Source organism: Polypterus senegalus, chromosome 3 (genome assembly GCF_016835505.1).
Source record: "Polypterus senegalus isolate Bchr_013 chromosome 3, ASM1683550v1, whole genome shotgun sequence".
NCBI classification, from domain to species: Eukaryota; Metazoa; Chordata; class Cladistia; order Polypteriformes; family Polypteridae; genus Polypterus; species Polypterus senegalus.
In genome coordinates, this window is record NC_053156.1 from 289,473,975 (window position 1) to 289,495,094 (window position 21,120).

General features: G+C 38.1%; 1 protein-coding gene across 2 annotated transcripts in view; it reads right to left on the reverse strand.

Annotated features, from left to right (window-relative positions):
- Window positions 1-1,388: 1,388 nt before the first annotated feature.
- sike1 (suppressor of IKBKE 1) overlaps window positions 1,389-21,120 on the reverse strand; it is a 32,430-nt gene continuing 12,698 nt past the window's right edge. For both annotated transcript variants that reach the window (XM_039749405.1, XM_039749406.1), the window contains exons 4-6: window positions 18,943-19,085; window positions 9,435-9,548; window positions 1,389-2,236 (exon numbers count right to left, since the gene is read on the reverse strand). In XM_039749405.1, coding sequence (XP_039605339.1) covers window positions 2,135-2,236; window positions 9,435-9,548; window positions 18,943-19,085 — 359 coding nt within the window. In that variant the 3' untranslated portion in view covers window positions 1,389-2,134. The remainder of the gene's footprint in view (window positions 2,237-9,434; window positions 9,549-18,942; window positions 19,086-21,120) is intronic.

The following is a 21,120-nucleotide window of genomic DNA, read 5'->3' on the forward strand; positions in this document are numbered from 1 at the left end:
TGGCTTTTTACAGTATCAGAATACTACGGATGATATAAAGGTACTCCCACAGCGTTTGACACATTTCTGCTGAATAATTCATTGTCTGAAAGTCCTCCAAGTTAGTGTGTCAGAGAGAGGATATGCAGCATTGTTCACAATGTCACTCAGTTTTGTTTTGTTTTAATTCTCTCCTTTGCCACTACCCCCAGCGGCTCCAGAATCGGTCCCATAACGGAGCTTGCCTTTTTAATTAGCTTCTTGATTTGGCAGGTCACTCCTGAAGTGATGTTACCAGCCCATTATATCACAGCATAGAAAACTGCACTGGCCATTACAGAGTTGTAGAAGATCTGAAGGATGTTACTTCCCACATTAAAGAAAACAGCCTCCTAAGGAAAAAGAGCCTGCTCTGTCCTTTCTTATAAAGCTCCTCTGTGTTATGAGACTATGTACAGAAACTGAACAGTGAGGGTCTTAATCCAAAGGAGGGAGGCAGCATTATGTTGTGGGGGTGGGGGGGGGCGTGAGGGGTCGTTCGCTGAGAAAACGACAGACACACTTTATAAAGAAAAAGATGGCATCACGAAGAAGAAGCATTATCTAAAAATTCTATGGCAACACCTCAAGATATCAGTCAGAAAGCTAAAGCTTGATCAGAAATGGGGCTTCCAACAGGACAATGATCCTAAGCCTATTTTCAAAGTGGTAATGAATTGGTTTGCAGCCAGCAATGAGACAGTATTGGAGTGCCCATCACAAAGCCCTGATCTGAATCCCGAGGAAGATCTGTGGACTGAACTGAAGAAAAAGAAGTATGTCTGAGCCAAAGGGTTAACACTTTAAAAACACATTAATATTTGCTTTCTTACCATAACCCATTATACATATATATTTTGGCAATGCTGGGTACTTTGATCATTCATATTGCCAATCTATCTATCTATATAAATTGCATAGTACAGTGATACTTGCTGCACATATTTCTCATTGTACGTATTTTGCTCTGCATGTTTATAACTTATTCTTATGCCTGCACATTGTACAACAGTGTTCATTATGCAAAACTAGGGAGCTTTGCTAGCCAAACCCCCGGCCTGCGGTATGTGCCAGTCACTTCATGTCTCAGCTGCTCGCGTATGTGGATTTTACTTTCACCAAACAACAAATCTTTTAATTCTCACAGATACACCTCTTCATTGAGAAGAAACTTTTCACACGGGACATGAAAGTATCTCCCTGAAAAAGTCACGTCTCGTTTTTATATAATGGAGACATAAGGATTGCTTTTCTGAATACTGTACATTTAACAACATTTAAAGACCACCCACTAGGTACATGTTGTGTTGTAGCAAAAAGAAAAAAAAGGCCTAAGTGCAGCCTTTTGCAGTACCACAGCTAAAAGAAAATATATCCAAAAATGTATTTATTGCATAAGAACTTATCAGGATGACACATTTCATATTTGAAAGCACATTATGTCTTAACAAATACCTGATCTGCTACACAATTTCCCACCTTTGATAGTGGTTATTGCAGTAAAGAAGAAAGGATTGGTCATTAGTTCAAAGCTAGGTTCCTGTAGTGAATTTTTTCAGCCTGTTCTGAAATTCTCAAGGCCATTTCTCATGAGTTTAAGGACGCTGGGGACTGGATATATCTGATTAGTGGTCTACTTTTAGCACTAAAACAAACTCAGATGAAACATACCTTGAGTAGGGTTGTCATCCAAGTGCAGGTAAAAGCCAAAGGATACCTAGAGACCATGGTTAAAAAGGAAATCCATATATCTGATTACTACAGTCCCTTAGTACTTCTACTGTGACTAAAAAGCAGGAATTGTAAATGGGAAAGCAAACATTAATGTGTTAGAGATGTCTAAAATGGAGGGACTGAGACCAATCCTAATTATCATAGTTCAACATTTCTTTATAGCGAGGTAATTATGTTATATTCAAATAACAATGACCTCCTTCACAGGATGGCGGAGTCTGATCTTTGCCATACATTTGGATAAAGTCATTCTCTTCTTTTCTGATTACATAGAAAAATCCACTGTCTGAACTAAGTACACACTTACGCCATTTGTACCAATTTACTCTGCTATGAGCACAACAAATTCAGACCAACTTTTGTTTTTGCTCACAGGTTGGTGTTATTTTGGGGAAAGGATAATGTTTTCATACTGTCCGTCCTTTTTCTGTTTTGTAAATCCTTTGCTGATCAGGAAAAGCTCCCGGAGTTGTTTATTTTCAACCTTTAAAACATACAAATGAACAAAGTCAGTTTAAGTAAAGGGTAAATGAAAACCACATTAACCTTACATTAAAAGATACAATCACATTTTATTATTTAGATATGGGATGGTGGCAAAAGTAGATGCCACAATGAAAAATCCCCTCCAAAAGCTATCTTGGATCACTTTTAGCCATAGGCTCATTCCATCTCGTTGTGCTCACAGCTATCCGGCAATTCAGTGCTGCCTCCCGATGTACTCTTTAAGTTCAATTTGAAACGTCTGCACAATATACATTGATTTTTGCTTACAGTATTTACTTCTTGAAAGATTGGCTATATTATTTGCCGTGTGAGTCTGTATGTATCCTTGTTTGTTAGGTTTCTTCTGCTGTATGCATGTGAATTTCAACTATAAAGATCAAATTAAAACTAAAAAATAATCAAATACAGCTGCTTACTAATAATAAATATCTAGTATGTATATTTTGGTTGAATCTCTGATTACAGTTTTATTTTGATTTTTTTTTTAATACAGTTGTCATTTCATGGGAATTAAGTCATTGTGGACCTACATCAGTGAGCACCTGTTCTTGTATATTTTTTAAATTGTATGGTATATAATGGAATTAGCATATGTTTAGTGGTTGATTACATCATTCTTTTCAAGTTTCTTACTCGGTTGCTGGGCCCTGAAGAGGTGAGCCCATGATACCCATCCATCCATTATCCAACCTGCTATATCCTAACTACAGGGTCACAGGGGTCCGCTGGAGACAATCCCAGCCAACACAGGGCGCAAGGGAGGAAACAAACTCTGGGCAGGGCGCCAGCCCACTGCAGGACACGCACACACACACACACTAGGGACAATTTAGGATCACCAAATCACCTAACCTGCATGTCATTGGACTGTGGGAGGAAACTGGAGCACTCGGAGGAAATCCACACAGACACGGGGATTACATGCAAACTCCACGCAAGAACCCCCCGAGAAGCGAACCCAGGTCTCCTAACTGCGAGACAGCAGCGCTACCACTGCACCACCATGCCGCCCATCCATGAAACACGTCGGCCAAATCTATACATCTTCATTATTATAGACTTATTTTACTGTTATACAGGTATGGCTCACATTGTTTATTGTTAATTTGATGCTGACTTTGTTACTTGTATGATGATCTTTTTGGTCACATTTGTTTAAATTGTCTTGATTTTGTACATGTTTTTGTTTAATGGTATGTAATTAGTATCTTCTCTGGTTTATGTAAGCATAATATGATTTTCCATATTGGGTGTTACGTGTCCTTTATTGTTTAAATATATAGGTATTTTTGTGGTATATGATATAACATCTGTACCTAGTGAATCTATATATTTTTTCCTTGTATACAATATATACATTTTGTATGTACTGTATATGTTTAAAATAGGTCCTGTGGTGGGTTGGCACCCTGCCCAGGATTGGTTCCTGCCTTGTGCCCTGTGGTAGCTGGGATTGGCTCCAGCAGACCCCCATGACCCTGTGTTCGGATTCAGCGGGTTGGAAAATGGATGGATGTTTAAAATAGGTGTTTACATAATATAATTAATTAATTGAATATAGTACATTAAGTGTCTGCTTACTCGATGTGTTTGCACATGTGAATCTCCCCTTGGGATTAAGTAGTTGCCTTGAAAGCTTTCATATTGTAATCTTTTTAGTTAGCCCTTGGGATTAATAAAGTTTAGATATGCTAAACCAAAAATAAAAAAGTGCTCTAAATGTTTCTCAGAGGTTTAGTTTCTCATCAAACGTAAATTTCACGAACCACAAAACTATGCTAAGCATCATCTTTAGCCTGAAATGCTTCATGAAGTAACCCCCAGGAATAACTACAAAGAGTTCTAGCCTGGTGTATCTGGAATAAATCTAGGGCTGCAGTTGGTGATGCAAGCGTTTCCACGTAAAGTGGCCCCAAAAGCTACCTAAAAAATAAATAAATAAATCACATCATCACAGAGGTACAACTGATTCTTGAGTAAACAGGTCATTGTCAATGGAGAGGAAGTTGGGAAGCGAGAAATGGAATGCTAGGTGCTAAGCCAGAGTGGTTAAGCCATCCTTCCTGGTGGATAGTTATCAACACTTCTCCATGCATGTCCACAGTGTCTGTAAGGTTGGTTTATTTGTCTTATCTGTGCTTTGTTGTCACTTGTTTTTCCCTTTCTTCCTTATTTTTTTAATGAGCATGTCAGTTTGTGTACGCCTTTGGCCTCCTCTAAGCATTTGCATAATGGTTCCCTCCCATTACACAACTTCATCCAAAAAGTACACTATGACTTTACAACAACAACATTTATTTATATAGCACATTTTCATACAAATAATGTAGCTCAAAGTGATTTACATGATGAAGAAAAGAGAAATAAAAAAGACAAAGTAAGAATTAGAATAAGACAACACTGATTAACATAGAATAAGAGTAAGGTCTGATGGCCAGGGAGGACAGAAAAAAAAAAAAAAAAAACTCCAGACGGCTGGAGAGAAAAATTAAAATCTGCCCTCTGGGCATTGTACCTAACATAAATGAAACAGTCCTCTTTGGATTTAGGGTTCTCTTGGAAGGACTTGATGATGATGGTCATGTAGACTTCTGGCTTTTAATCCATCAACGACTTTAGAACAGTAGTGTACAAATATTCCTGCAAATTCATTTCACTACCTTAAAAAGCTCATCTTTTTACATTTTTGATGTTATTTAATTTAAAATATATGATGTCCAGGGTTATTTCACAGCTTTCATCCAGAGCTGTTGGAATGAGCTCCACAAACATGACTCTTATCTTGATTAAGCACATTGGAGAATACTTATCTACATGCATATACTTTTTCATCTTCCTTAAGAAACTACCAAAATAAGAATCGCAGGAATTTCCACCTGTGCTGTACAATCAAACATGACTTGATACAAGCGAAGTTGGATAGCATGTTAGTCAATTACATCATTACATAATTTGTGTGCTTAAATGACTCTTAAAAAATGAAGAGGTACTGTTGAGTAGTTTATTTTAAAAAAAAAACAAAACACACACACACACATCGAAACACCCTTTTTGTACAATGGTCACCACTTCTTGGTTCATAGCATATCTCTGCTATGAGTTCCTTAAAGCCAAATTGTAGAACTTCTAAATGACCTAAAACAATAACATCATTGATTTAACAGCCATTTTTCTGGTTCACCAAGGCTGGCCAGGTGTACCTGTTCCAGGCCTTTATGTTGGAGGCTAATCAGTGTATGCATCTCATAGAAAAATGTAAGACTTCCACAACTGTGAGTCATGGAAAGGTGACAAAAATTAAGAAGCCATTACACAAAACTTCCCCAGGTTACAGTTATGTACAGTAATCCCTCGCTATATCTCGCTTCGACTTTCGCGGCTTCACTCTATCGCGGATTTTAAACGTAAGCACATCTAAATATATATCACAGATTTTTCACTGGTTCGCGGCTTTCTGCGGACAATGGGTCTTTTAATTTATGGTACATGCTTCCTCAGTTTGTTTGCCCAGTTGATTTCATACAAGGGACGCTATTGGCGGATGGCTTAGAAGCTACCCAATCAGAGCATGTATTACATATTAACTAAAACTCCTCAATGCTATAAGATACGCATCCCGCTCGGAGCTTGATTGTTTGCTTCTCTCTATCTCTCTCACTCTCTCTGCCTGACGGAGTGGGTGTGAGCAGGGGGCTGTTTGCCTAGAAGATACGGACGCTCCTCTACAAAATGCTGCTTTATCGCGGTGCTTCTGCATACTTAAAAGCACGTATTGATTTTTTGATTGTTTGCTTTTCTTAGCGAGCGCTCTCTCTGACATTCTCTGCTCCTGACGGCACTCATTTGAAGAGAAGATATGTTTGTATTCTTTTAATTGTGAGAAAGAACTGCCATCTCAGTCTTGTCATGGAGCACAGTTTAAACTTTTGACTAAAGGGTGTTATTTCATGTCTAGAGGGCTCTAATAATGTTAACAGTGTGGGAGAGTTTATAAGGGCTTAAAATATATAAAAATAACTACACAAACATATGGTTTCTACTTCGCGGATTTTCATTTATCGCGGGGGGGTCTGGAACACAACCCCCGCGATCGAGGAGGAATTACTGTAACATTTTGCGGCTCAAAGTTTTTATCTTAAAGACAAACTGACTCCAACTGTGCTGGGTAGTGGATCACCAAATGAATCTGCGAACCACCTCACACATATGGATGTTTCTCTAATAGTATTTCGTAATAATTACTATTAATCTTGTTATATTTTACTAGGAGCTCTGATCAATGACAAATACAAAATATTTCAATGTTAAAGATGCTTCAAAGTGAATACTAAATTAATAAAACAAAAAAGAGACACATTTCTTAAAGTTTTTACTCTGAACAATTTAAGTTTTCAGAGATTATTCAGATAGATAAGGTCAAATTTTGATTTTCATTATTGTCATTTGTACGGAGTTAAATACACCTACCTTTTGTTCTTAGTTATTATGGTTCAAAAATAACAGAGCATTCAAAGAAAACTATTTCGAAAGTACTGATGACCTCCAAAGCACAAAGAATTTTATTGTAAACAATTTAACATCACATCATTGTGAATTTAAGTAGAACATCATGTTCCAAAATAGATTAGTCAGACAGGTCATCACTACATCTATGACAGCTTTCAATGGATTATAGTCTTCCACAGAAAAGTGGGTTTGCACATACAGCAGTAATAATTGCTTAGAGGTTTCACAAACATGGCCCTTGTGGGACACCATCAAAATAAAAGTATTATTGAAAAACACTCACGTCATTTCTAGACTGCAGTTTGCAAAAAACCACGTGGGACACTCCAAGATCACATGAAAGATGTTTATATGGTCTAAAGAGACTAAACCTCAGTTATCTGTCCCTAAACAACATTTATTAAAGTTAAGCACTGTTTTACGGAATCATATATTATTCAGAGAATGCCATTACCAACAGAGAATATAATAACTTCCTATGAGGATGCTTCTGTGTGTCAGGGCTTGAGATGATTTTTTTCTTTTTTGATTTGATATACTTTATTAATGCCCAGTAGGAAATAGTTTTTTCATATGACATTGGGGGATCAGAGCACAGAATCACCACTGAACACTGTAGCAATTTTTTTAGGTTAAGGGCCTTGTTCAAGGGCCCAACGGGGTAAGATCCCTTCTGGCACTAATGGGATTTGAACCAGCAACCTTCCAGATACCAGCACAGATCCTCAGCTACAAAGCCACCACTCCATGCATCAAAATACATCTTCCACTAAGAAGATTCAAACCATATAATTTAGGACACAACAAAAATGCCTAAAAAACACTACTCAATGTTCTGTGGTGACCTAGTCAAGCAAACTTAACCTAACTAAGAATATGTGGACAGGATCAAGGTTTCCTCTCAATGTGAGGCCAATTGCATGTTTAGCCATTCATTGTAGGTGTGGTACACTAAGAAAAAACTGCTGATGGTAATTACAGAATTACTGCTGGAGCTTGAGCAAAAGTTCATTCCAGCTAAGCAAAACCACAGAAATGGACGCTGATACACTCCAATTGTCAATTATTGTTCTGTAAATTATGATTTGTGTTTTATTTAAATGTTACTTGTTGAAATTAGCCATTAGGACATAAAATATAAAATAATGAAAAAAGCACACCCAACACTTTTTTTTTTTAATATAATTTAGATTCATTTTACTAATCCCAAGGGGAAAAAGACATACATAGAGCAGCTGAAACATAAAAAACAAACATACAGACTCAGAGGACAAATAATACAATCAACCAATAGATTGATATTAAATATTGATCATAAATATTGAGCAGAAATTTAAAAATGAAGAACATAAGTATTTGGTTTGGAATGTCAGGAGGAAGCACTGAATTGCCTGGTTACAGTGGGCAGAAAAGATCCCCAGAGGCTCCTTCTTAGCACACCACAGCAGAATGAGCCTGTGGCTAAAAGTGCTCCAAGAGAGCACCTCCTGAAGGGGATGAAGAGGATGTTAATGATGCCATCCAATATTGCCACCATTCCCCTTTCCACAACAGCTTCAAGTGTGTCCAGGGTTAGCTCTGTGATGGTGCAGGCTTTCCTGAAAAATGTGTTCAGGCATTGTGTGTCTTTGAGCTTAAGTTACTTCAAGGGACTATAGTATAGAGCGATTTACTGGCTACTACGGACTGGTGGGAGCATTTCCAGCAGCTTGCTGCATACATCTAAAGACCTGTGTCTCCTTAAGAAGTACAGTCTGTAACTTTCTGTATTACATTAGTATTAGGAATTTCACAGATCTATAAAGCTTTCTGAATATTGCAAATTCAAATGAAAAATGAGAATTTAAGTAAAATATATATAGTTCCCTTTTATTTGCAGCCCTTAGTTTGCACACATATTGGACACAATTTGTTGATGGATTACAACTGTGTGGGTAATTAGTGGTCCACTTGCCTTTAAATTATTTGGTTAGGTCTTCAAGTGCACTAATGACTTCAAAAGTCCGACAGTGTTTAAATCAAATAAGAGATCTTATTGCAGAATAGTGCCAATCTGTTGCAGGAAAGGCTTTGGCGAGGTGCTTGGCCATAAAAAAGCTCCCAGAGCTCAGTACAGTCCATTTTAGAGAAGATAAAAAAAATACAAAACTATCACCACATTGCATGAATCTTGCTAATACTCTAACCTTAGCTGATGAACCAGAACAACACCTATTAAGCAAGCCCAGCTGTGACTCGGATTATGGCAGAATGCAATGGAAATGGCTCTGGCTAAAGAGAACGCATGGCCTTGTCCACAACATGTATGTAAAGAATCACTGACAAGATACTCCCGACATGTAATGAAAAGTGTTGTGGTCCTAACTCTTGCTTGGTTGTTAGGAGATTCTTTATTGATTTTTAGTTAAAATATCTTCCAGCGGCCTGTTTAAAGATGTTTTATTATTTGAAATGAAAGGCATACTACATTGTATTGAAATCAGAATAACTTGGCCAAACAAAAATTTCCACTTCACAATGAACTCATTGGTTACTAAGGGAATGTGTTTTATGACATTCTCCTTTGACAAAGTGCAGGCCAGTGGTCTAGAGGTATTTCTTGGGTAGGCAGAAAAAAGGTTTCTCTCAGTTTGTAATATTAAAATAAAACAATCCACATGTACTCTTACCTCAAGTTGTGCAAGTCTTTCTTGAACACTGCAGAATCTCTGATCATCAGCTTGTGCCGACTGCCTCATCACCTCTCCCATCTCACAAATGCGGTCCACCTGTGACTGGACAGCCTGTGGATAAGAGTAACTAGAGCTCTTGACTATGAAAGAAGCACTGGCAGTATAAGCTACATATCTCTTTTTTTTTTTTAATTATTATGAGTAAACATATAAATATTGAATAAAATTTCTACATGACAGATCAAGTATACGTAAAAAATCCTGAGCTCCAGTGAAACATAAAATGATTATGCCACAGATAGGATGAACTAAAACCTGATTTAGGTGCCAAAACTGATCAGATACACAGTATAGTATGCTTTTTACTTTGGGAAAACATTTGCCTAAAAACTGTGACTGACAAATGGTAAAACTATTTTACTATTAAGATAGTTGTTATTCTCGCCCATGCAGTTTACTTTTGAAATTTGGAACAAATTTGGCTGTAGCCTCTTGATCATACCTCCCGTACATGGCTGTGTTGTAGCTCTCCAATTGTAAAAACACACACACACAAAAAGAACAGTGCAGTTCAGTGTAAATCAAGGCAGAAACAGCCCTTAACCAATTCCAAAGTAAGAAATGATCTCCGTAACCAATGTGGCCATCCTCCTTGACTCACCCAAGCAGCCCCCGGCATCTGTACAATCTTAACTCTGTGTTAGGTATAGGTATATATATATATATATATATATATATATATATATATATATATATATATATATATATATATATATATATATATATATATACTGCTCAAAAAAATTAAAGGAACACTTTGAAAACACATCAGATCTCAATGGGAAAAAGAAATCAACCTACAGAGCCCTGAATTCAAAGACGCCCCAAAAATCAGAGAGAAAACATTATGTGGCAGGCTAGTCCATTTTGCCAAAATTTAATTGCAGCAACTCAAAATTGTACGCAGCACTTTGTATGGCCCCTGTGTTCTTGTATACATGCCTGACAACATCGGTGCATGCTTCTTATGAGATGACAGATGGTGTTGTGGGGGATCTCCTCCCAGATCTGGACCAGGGCATCACTGAGCTCCTGGACAGTCTGAGGTGCAACCTGGTGGCATTGGATGGACCAAAACATAATGTCCCAGAGGTGTTCTATTGGATTTAGGTCAGGAAAGTGTGGTGGCCAGTCAATGGTATCAATTCCTTCATCCTCCAGGAACTGCCTGCATACTCTCACCACATGAGGCCAGGAATTGTCGTGCACCAGGAGCCACTGTACCAGCATAGGGTCTGACAATGGGTCCAAGGATTTCATCCTGATACCTAATGGCAGCCAAGGTGCCTTTGTCAAGCTTGTAGCGGTCTGTGTGACCCTCCATGGATATGCCTCCCCAGACAATCATTAACCCACCACCAAACTGCTCATGCTGAATGATGTTACAGGCAGCATAATGTTCTCCATGGCTTCTCCAGACCCTTTCACTTCTGTCACATGCTCAGGGTGAACCTGCTCTCATCTGTAAAAAGCACAGGGCACCAGTGGTGCATCTGCCAATTCTGGTATTCTATGGCGAATGCCAATCGAGCTGCATGCTGCTGGGCAGTGAGCTCAGGGCCCATTAGAGGACATGGGGCCCTTGGGTCACCCTCATGAAGTCTTTCTGGTTGTTTAGTCAGAGACATTCACACCAGTGGCCTGCTGGAGGTCATTTTGTAGGGCTCTGGCAGTGCTCATCCTGTTCCTCCTTGCCCAAAGGAGCAGATACTGGTCCTGCTGATGGGTTATGGACCTTCTATGGCCCTCTCCAGCACTCCAAGAGTAACTGCTTGTCTCCTAGAATCTCCTCCATGCCCTTGAGACTGTGCAGGGAGACACAGCAAACCTTCTGGCAATGACACGTATTGATGTGCCATTCTGGAGAAGTTGGACTACCTGTGCAACCTCTGTAGGGTCCAGGTATCGCCTCATGCTACCAGTAGTGACACTGACTGTAGCCAAATGCAAAACTAGTGAAGAAACAGTCAGAAAAGATGAGGAGGGAAAAATGTCAGTGGCCTCCACCTGTTAAACCATTCCTGTTTTGGGGGTCATCTCATTGTTGCCCCTCTAGTGCATCTGTTGTTAATTTCATTAACACCACAGCAGCTGAAACTGATTAACAACCCCCTCTGCTACTTAACTGACCAGATTAATATCCCATAAGTTTCATTGACTTTATGCTATACTCTGATTAAAAAGTGTTCCTTTAATTCTTTTGAGCAGTGTGTGTGTGTGTGTGTGTGTGTGTATATATATATACAAACACCTGGAGCAATTTTCATGAAACTTGGTACACATGTTCCATATTGGTCACCTAAAAATGCTGTATGGTGAAATCAGCCCTAACCCACCCCCTTCTGGGTAGGGCAGGGGGTGATCTTGTATGCATGTTATCATCCAGTTGACACTTGGAATGACCACCAGGGGGCGAATTGGCGGTGACTGCCAGCATTCTTTATGTTTGAGCACCACCGTGCCCGCCTGTTGCTTTTGAAATTAAATGGACTTGACTGGTTCCGAGCGTCAACTATATGATAACATATATACAAGACCGCAGGACAAACACATTAGTGAGTCTTCCATTGTTTGTTAATTTATTTTTATTTTTAAAGTTGTGCTTTTTGTTTTTTAATTATATTTTTCTCAAACAATTAAAAAAAACAAACAAAAAAAAAAAACCTTTATTGTCCTCCTGGGCAACGGCAAATATTTCAGTTAGTCACAAATAAGACAGCAGGTCCCGGGGATGCTATCAAATGGACCGAGAGGGATTCCTAATACAATAGCTGTCATTTACTAATATGCTTATTTATCATCCATACCTCAGGACTGCTTCCAAAAAGAGCTCCATATACCATTCCCCAAACAACATCTATTTGATCGAAGGTCATCCGGCCCTATTAAGCACATAGTCAACTGCTCTCTAGAGACCTAAAATAATATAATGCCTTATTTAAAGTTTTAGTGCACACCACATATCACCCCAGAGCAATGGCAGCACTTGCCATTACTATTACACTTTTGCAAGTAGTTCTCTTCGGCCTGGCTCTTGTACTGCATGACATAATACTGCCTGCAGCCTAGGTTCCAACTAGATCCTCTTCCACAACAGTGACCGAGTCAATGAGGACAAATACATTTTCATAAAGAATAATAGAAAATGCTATTTTTTTTTTTTTTTTTACAAAAGTGTAAAATTTGTATTGTGTCTACCTTCAGTGTCTCCTATATAATATTAGGTTTTGGTTGAATATCTCCTAACAGTCACTATGGATGATTATGAAAAAATCCTATGGAGGTAGAAACCCTTTTTCATAGAATGTTACATATAAGTAAACTTTTCAAAGTTAAACTGAAAATATCGATATGAGTACGTGTATTTTATGCTCTTATTTGAAAATATTGTTTTGAAGATTAACATAAAGCTCTTGATACTGTACTGGTTAAGCAAGTTAGAAAATAGATGGACAGATGGATTAAAAATTACGTAACAATATATGGTGTGCCATATTTACACATACACACACTGCAATCAGATAACATTCACAAGTATACATATATACCTGTTTCAATGTGAGATTTCTATTGTTTATAATAAATACAAATTGCAAAAATCTCTAAAACCCTGTTTGTTTTTTTTTGTCATTCTTAGGCATTCAGTGCTACTTTATGTGATGAACGATGAATTTTAAATGATTATAACACAAGGCTGCAATATACGATATGAAAAAAGTGAAGGGATCTTAATACTTTCAGAAGGCACTGTATACACACATACACAGAGACGAGGGGTGAACAAAATATTCTGAGCCTGACTTAAGAAAAATACCAGTAAACGAAACAGTTCTGAGTGTTCAACATAATCTCTGTGAAGACTATTGCGCATTTTGTGAACATAAACAAAGCGTTTTTATGCCACTCAAATAAAACATTTGGTGCATGTTTAAAACCACTGACTTAAGATCTTTAGCACTGACATAAAGTAACAGCTGTTCAGATTAGGGGAACTGGTGGTAGTTGCAAGCGGTCAAGGGAAATAGGTGGGCATAAAAGATTGTCAAATCCACAGATAATTTTCATGTGACATTCCATAATTGGCTTGGACTTAAATTTCTTTGATGTAGAAGAATCAACATGCTTCCAATATTTCACGTGATGTTTGGATTTTGGGTCATAGTGACTAATCCAACTCTCATCTCCAGTTATAAAATGCTTTATAAATGTCTTTCAGTCCAAATCACTGGGTTATTTATGTCTCTGCTTGGAACAGTATATGTGATAATGCTTCATTTGGAGGTAACATAATAGGCAACCAATATGCAGAGACCTCACCCTTGTTTAAATGTACAGTACATCAAAAAGATGTACTGAACTAACCCATAAATGAATTCTTTATTGTGTCTGCTATGTGTTGCACCATCTCTCTTCGATCCTTCATTAAAATTAACTTCCCTTGAAAACAGTGTTTGCTGTTGTTGATTTCAAGCCAGACAGATATTTTATCATCTTTGAAAAATGTTCTTTGATTCTCCCTTACTTAAAATGAATGTCCAAAAACATATATTTGGATATTAGAAATACAATGATAGCATGATACTTGATTTTATATTATTCAGCATCATTGTTAACTTAGGTTTGAAACAAGAAACAAACAGTATTAACCACACAGAAGAGCTACTCTTTGGTCTGTCAGGTTCAGGTTGAAAACATTTACTCCCTTATGTATTTGTGTGTATACTGCAGCACACAAAGCATGGGTAAGACTTAAGATTTGATATGCTTTAAATCCAGCATTATATTGGCTGCCAAATCACATTAGCTGCAAGTGAATCAGGAAGAGAGTCCATATTGATGTTTTCATGCAGAAGAGTTATCATGGAATTGTGAATGGATCAGTACCCAAAACGCTAATTTAACAGCAGACCTATGCTTGAACAGAGATTACTGATGAAAGCTTCTGACAAGACTAATGCAGACTAACAGATGGGTGACAGTTAGTTAACAGGTCGAGTACAACAGTGGTGCTGAAAGAGGTATGTCAGAAAGCACAACATATCGTACCTTGTCAGAGTTGTAATATGCCAGCCAATGATGTAGTTTAGCTCTACTTCTGTTAGTAAAAAAAACAAAACAAAAAACAACAACAAAAAAAAAACAACAAGGTCTGGTTGCAGTAGGTTGATTAAGCCCAGGTTCCACCCAATTAATGTGATGAAAAGGCCAGGACACCAAAAACCCCATAAGTCCATGGATGCATCTTGGGGGACATCAGCAGTGATATGATACACTGCTCTGCAACTCTTATGAAGGAAAACAATTTTTCAGTGCCAATGCAAATTTGAATATTAGCTGTATCCCCCAAGTTCACCCTTTCACACATATGACCTCAAACATTCTTGGGTTTACCATCCCAGGAATTTACAGAGACTCATTCTTTGACATATATCTGAGTAAATGAGCAAGTCTTCATGCTGAAAGCATTCAAACATGAAAATCTCATCCTAAAGCAAGGGGGTTAGGATTCTGAACAATGTACAAAAGATCTATGATCACTAATTATATTTTTTGTCATTACTGAAAACAATATACTGAAATAACAAATATGCATTAGACTATTGCCTCTGTTCCTGAAAGCTGCACTTAACAAAATAAAATACTTGCTGTTGTACCAAGTTCCTTAGCACTCTGGAGAAGGTTTTTGTCCAGGATATCCCTGTACTTGGCCGCAGTCATCTTTCCCTCGATTGCAACCAGTCGTCCTGTCCCTGCAGCTGAAAACTCCAAGATAGAACTTTTTGGCCTTAATTCTAAGCGGTATGTGTGGAGACAACCAGGCACTGCTCATCACTTGTCCAATACAGTCCCCACAGTGAAGCATGGCGGTGGCAGCATCATGCGGTGAGGGTGTTTTTCAGCTGCAGGGACAGGACGACTGGTTGCAATCGAGGGAAAGATGAATGCAGCCAAGTACAGGGATATCCTGGACAAAAACCTTCTCCAGAGTGCTAAGGACCTCAGACTGGGCCGAATGTTTACCTTCCAACAAGAAGGAGTGGCTTCACAACAACTCTGTGACTGTTCTTGAATGGCCCAGCCAGAGCCCTGACTTAAACCCAATTGAGCATCTCTGGAGAGACCTAAAAATGGCCCACCACCAATGTTTACCATCCAACCTGACAGAACTGGAGAGGATCTGCAAGGAGGAATGGCAGAGGATCCCCAAATCTAGGTGTGAAAAACTTGTTGCAGCTTTCCCAAGAAGACTCATGGCTGTATTAGCTCAAAAGGGTGCTTCAACTAAATACTGAGCAAAGGGTCTGAATACTTAGGACCATGTGATATTTCAGTTTTTCTTTTTTAATAAATCTGCAACAATTTCAAAAATTCTTTTTTTTTTGTCTTCCAATATGGGGAGCTGTGTGTACATTAATGAGGGAAAAAAATTAATTTAAATGATTTTAGCAAATGGCTGCAATATAACAAAGAGTGAAAAATTGAAGGGGGTCTGAATACTTTCCGTACCCACTGTAGGTGTTGAACTGGGATATTCCTTGATAGACTTGAAAATATTAATCACTCACAAAACCTTGCACACACTAGAGCCAATGGTGTGGCAGTAAACTGTAGGGATATCTTGGTTGTGTGAAAGGGGTTGATGTACCATCTGAAAATTGGAATTTTTAGCAGCATGCACCAAGTAACAAGGTTAGGAAAGTCCTGGAATGAGGCAGTAAATTCAAACTTATGAAAAATAAATCAAATTTTGCACCATTCGAAGGAGACAGAACAATTGAAAGTAGAGATGCACCACCAATCAATCTGCAGAACACACTAGGGTTGGGCGTAAGCCAATTATTAAAATCAAATAACATTCCGTACAAACAAGTCAAATTTTAGGTTCAAATCAACCCCCACCCATGAGAAAGGGAGCTAGGCCAAAAGAGTAAAAACTTTAATAGTAAGAAAAAATAAGTAAATAATAAAATAAATAGAATAAAAAAAGGGGAAGAAAATCCACTTCCTACAAACTCGGCTTATCTTGAAAGCCACTGGCAGACCAACTTGCTATCTGATCTGTTTACACCTTAAAGTGGCCACTCAATGTATAACTTTAATTTTTATCACCATTGCGCTCTTTGGCACTCTAATTATTAGCTTTTTGTTTCCAGTCCCCATTTTACTAATAAGGTGGAGACTTTCTAATCTATCATTTGTCTTTATTGCTCATTTATTGACAATAAGGAGGAGCTTTTTATATCTAATTCGTAACATTACATGGGGTTACAGATCCTGCTCATTATTACTTTTAACAAAAGGGGCATAGTGTTCTGAACACATTACAATTCATTGTTGCTCTTTTGCAGCCAAAAAAAAAAAAATGCTTGAAAAGGGAGCAGAAATGTATATATGCATAAAGAAAAACAGATCTGGAAGTGTAGCATAACAAAAAAGGCTATTCATTAATTTATATGTAACTAGCAAAATACCTGCGCTTTGCAGCAGCGAAGTACTGCCTTAAAATTTTTATTAAAAAGAAAATTTAAACCTTTTTAAACTGAGGGAAAATATACCAATAATTATTTGTTAAGGATCTCTTTGTATACCACATTGCGAGTTCGGCCCTCCGGTTGTAATATGACCAAGCTGTGCGCTGAGCTTACTCTTGAGCATGCAACGTACAGTTGGCCATGTGAACAGTAATCTTGTCTCAAATCTCACAGCTTGGATTGCTGCTGTCATAATCGGTTTGAGTTTCATGGTTTGTTTCAATTACGACAGTATTTGTAGGACTTGTGTTGAAGTGACATTCGGCATCTGTCAAGCGCTGTAAGCATACAACCGGTTTTATCGATAACTTCACATCCAGCTTTTGAGAGTTTAAACATTCATAAACATCAAAGTGTCCACTACTGAAATCGTCACCTGTGAATCTAAGATGTTTAAGAGGCATTGGCGGTTTCGAAAGGTGTAAAATATTTGGCCATTTCGGTACACTTGAAAGCGACAACCGAACAATTCAGCGGCAGCCATCAACTCACATGCAGATCCATAGGTGAAGGGCTTAAGCATTTCACTCTTCTAGTGCTCCTGTGTAGTCTAATTATCTCCTGTACCGTCATCAGTCCACACCTTGAACCTGTCCCAGTCATTCAATACATAAGACACAATGTTCCTCCGGATATCAAGAGTGATCCTGCAATATGTAACAAAGAGAATGGAAAAGGCAGGTGCCATCTCCAGGCATGGAAACCACTCGGTAAGTGACAGTTCTTTGATCGATGGTGATCACCTCGATAGACATGTTAATGGGGGTACGGTTGGAATGATAAAGGAAATGGGTACCTGAACAATGTAAAGTAAGTCTAAAATATCTACACAATAACTATAATCATAATAAACAAACAATAAAACAGCAGAGAAGCGATGGATTAAATAAGAAGGCTGTAGTTATCAGCAGGGAGACGTGAATCCCGTGGCGAAGCAAGGAAGGGAATGTAAAGACTGGAGCGACGAACGGCCTTATATAGGCAGGCAGCCAACAACGTGGGAGGCATTGGGATGGGGGACCCAACGCCGTCTCACATGGTGACCAAGCTGCAGGCTATAGACGTATATATGTACGTAAGTAGGATTCAGTTAGCGTTGGGAACCCGCGTACCAAATTACTTGAAGATGGGCCCATAAGTAACAAAGACCGTTGAAAAGTTCAATATGGTGGCCAACAGTGGCATCATACCACAGAAATAAGTACCAAATTTCAGCCTTCTACCTACACGGGAAGTTGGAGAATTAGTGACGTTGGAAAGTTCAATATGGTGTCTGACAGTGGCGCAATACCACCGAAATAAGTATGTACATTGGTTTCGGTTAGCGCGGGGAAACCGCCTACCAAATTTCGTGAAAATGGGGTCATGAATAAGAAAGTTCAACATGGTGGACGTTGTCGACCGTTACGTGTAGAATTTCGAAATGAAACCTGCTTAACTTTATAAGTAAGCTGTAAGGAATAAGCCTGCCAAATTTCAGCCTTCTACCTACACGGGAAGTTGGAGAATTAGTGATGAGTCAGTGAGTGAGTCAGTGAGGGCTTTGCCTTTTATTAGTATAGATACAACTATTGATTTGCTAAGACATTTGTCATTTGTGATTGAAAATATAAATAAAATATAATAATAACCTGATACCCAAAGGGTCTTTTTAATTGTGTAAAAGCAGGACATGTAATATGAGAAATAGGGCAAGGTTTAAAAATGTATTATTAAATAAATAAGATCAATGATGTCTGACAAATGCCTGATGCTGGATATAACTGGAGATTTCCATAAAATTATACTATAATCAGGTTCTAAATTAAGGTTATTTAGGAAACGTTCTAGAATATGTAGACAAAAAGCAAAGCAAACAGGATCACCCATTAAGCTTATTTGCTGCATTTAAAATTCTTTTTAAAAAAGGCAACCTTTGAGTGGTCCTCGTGGATTTGAAGAACAGGTTTTGCATCAAGCTGCTTCTTGGCCATCATTAGATTCAGTATTTGTTTCCGATATTTTCCCATAATCAACTCCAAAGCATACTGATGCTCTTCCAGTGATAGCCACAGCTCTATTGGAATGAAATTTTAAAAACGTTACTTAACACTTTCCTTAGTGAATATCATTTCCTATCTCAATATTTTCATCTGCTGCATAACAATAACAAGATATCCATGCATTTTTCCACTCATTTATAATCCCACTTAATTCAATACAAGATCACAGGTAGCTGGAAGTAGGAACCAATACTGGACCCTCTTGATCACACAGACTAACAGAAGATAGGTATTCGTGCAAGCCCAATAAAATTAAGCATCTTACTTTGGACAAAAAAGATTTTGCGTTTTAAACCTATGATCTTTAGTTTTTAAGCGCTTCTCCCTTAACCAAAATAAAACCTGCCTTGGTAGTGAAACATTTTATGGTATGCATGTTTTTCTAGGGCGGCACGGTGACGCAGTGGGTAGCGCTGCTGCCTTGCAGTTAGGAGACCCTGGTTTGCTTCCCGGGTCCTCCCTGCATGGAGTTTGCATGTTCTCCCCGTGTCTGCGTGGGTATACCTCCCACAGTCTAAAGACATGCAGGTTAGGTGCATTGGTGATTCTAAATTGTCCCTAATGTGTGTTTGGTGTGCGAGTGTGTGTGCCCTGAGGTGGGCTGGCACCCTGCCCGGGGTTTTTTTTCTGCCTTGCGCTCTGTGTTGGCTGGGATGGTTGGCAGCAGACACCCCCGATGACCCTGTAGTTACGATATAGTGGGTTGGATAATGGGTGGATGTTTTTCTAAATATTTTAATGGATTGTAACTGATGGCCACGCCTGAAGTTCCACCCTCATTGCTGCAACATGAATATTGTATTCCTGCAGAAATTTGGACTTGGAGCTATGCTGTAGACTTTTTATTGTTGAAGCTTTATTTTAAATGTACTTTGGAACAGTTGAAATAACATTTTGTCTCACAGAGTAAGATGTAAATACATGCTTGGGCTTCCTCCCAAAGATGCAAAGTTAGGAAGATTTGGCAAGTCTCTACTGAACCTGTGTGCATGAGTGAGTGTGTCTATGTACTGTAAGTGTACAAGCACAACTGCCACAAATCCAGGTATATTTAAATAATGTAGTTCAGAAAATAAATGTACAAACATTTGTTTGTTCATTTTAAAATGATGACCTTTTAAAGAAATAAAAAAAATGTACGAGAAGCTAGCACTAAATAAGTAGCCTATGCAATCCTGTATATATTGCTAAATGTTATAATCTAACTTAATTTTTCTTCACAATAAATAAATGGATAGAAAAACGAGGAGCCTAACGAGTCAAAGAACTCGGCTGAAATCAGAAATTAATAATAGATTAATAGATTCTTTGTTGTGAAAATAAGCACCCACTGCAGCCCAACAGGACAGAATTTAACACCCAGCAGGTGTTAATAGGAGTTAAAGAAGAAGTACACAAAAAAAAAAAAAAGATAGACTTTTAAATTGAGAGGAATGACAAAAACAATGTCAGCTGCAACTTCAGCCACATCTTTTTGTATATAAATAACCATTAAAATAACCAGAGAGATAGAGAGAGACACTTGACTTATTCTCATTATGTTTAGATGATTAAGTGCACAAAACCATCAAGGGGTTCTCTCAGGCTACTCATGAAAAACTGACAATGAAAAATTAGTTTTATAAAGCACAAATATATTTAATGCAGTCTGTCATTTGGTGGCATGCTACCCAAAATAGTGTAGAAATGGAACAAAACAAAAACAGCATAGCTTTGCTTGAATATCAAAGATAAAAATTACTGCTACCTTCTCTTTCAGTAGGTTATTCACTTTTATTTAAAAGGAAGGGAACAAACAAAATAATGCTCTGCTGCAAAAATGCACATTGAATTTTCGTGCTTATTAAAGAGGATAATGAACAGCAAATGAAGAAATTCATAGATGTGGGGGTTTTCCAACAGATTAATGCATCTTAGAAGTCACTTAAGTCCTGATTTCCTGAATATTTAGCTTTTATAAAGTTTAACTAAAACAATTCAAAATAATTAAACACTAACAAACCGTTTGACTGTAACCAACCACCTACTGCTACATTTCAAAATTACCCT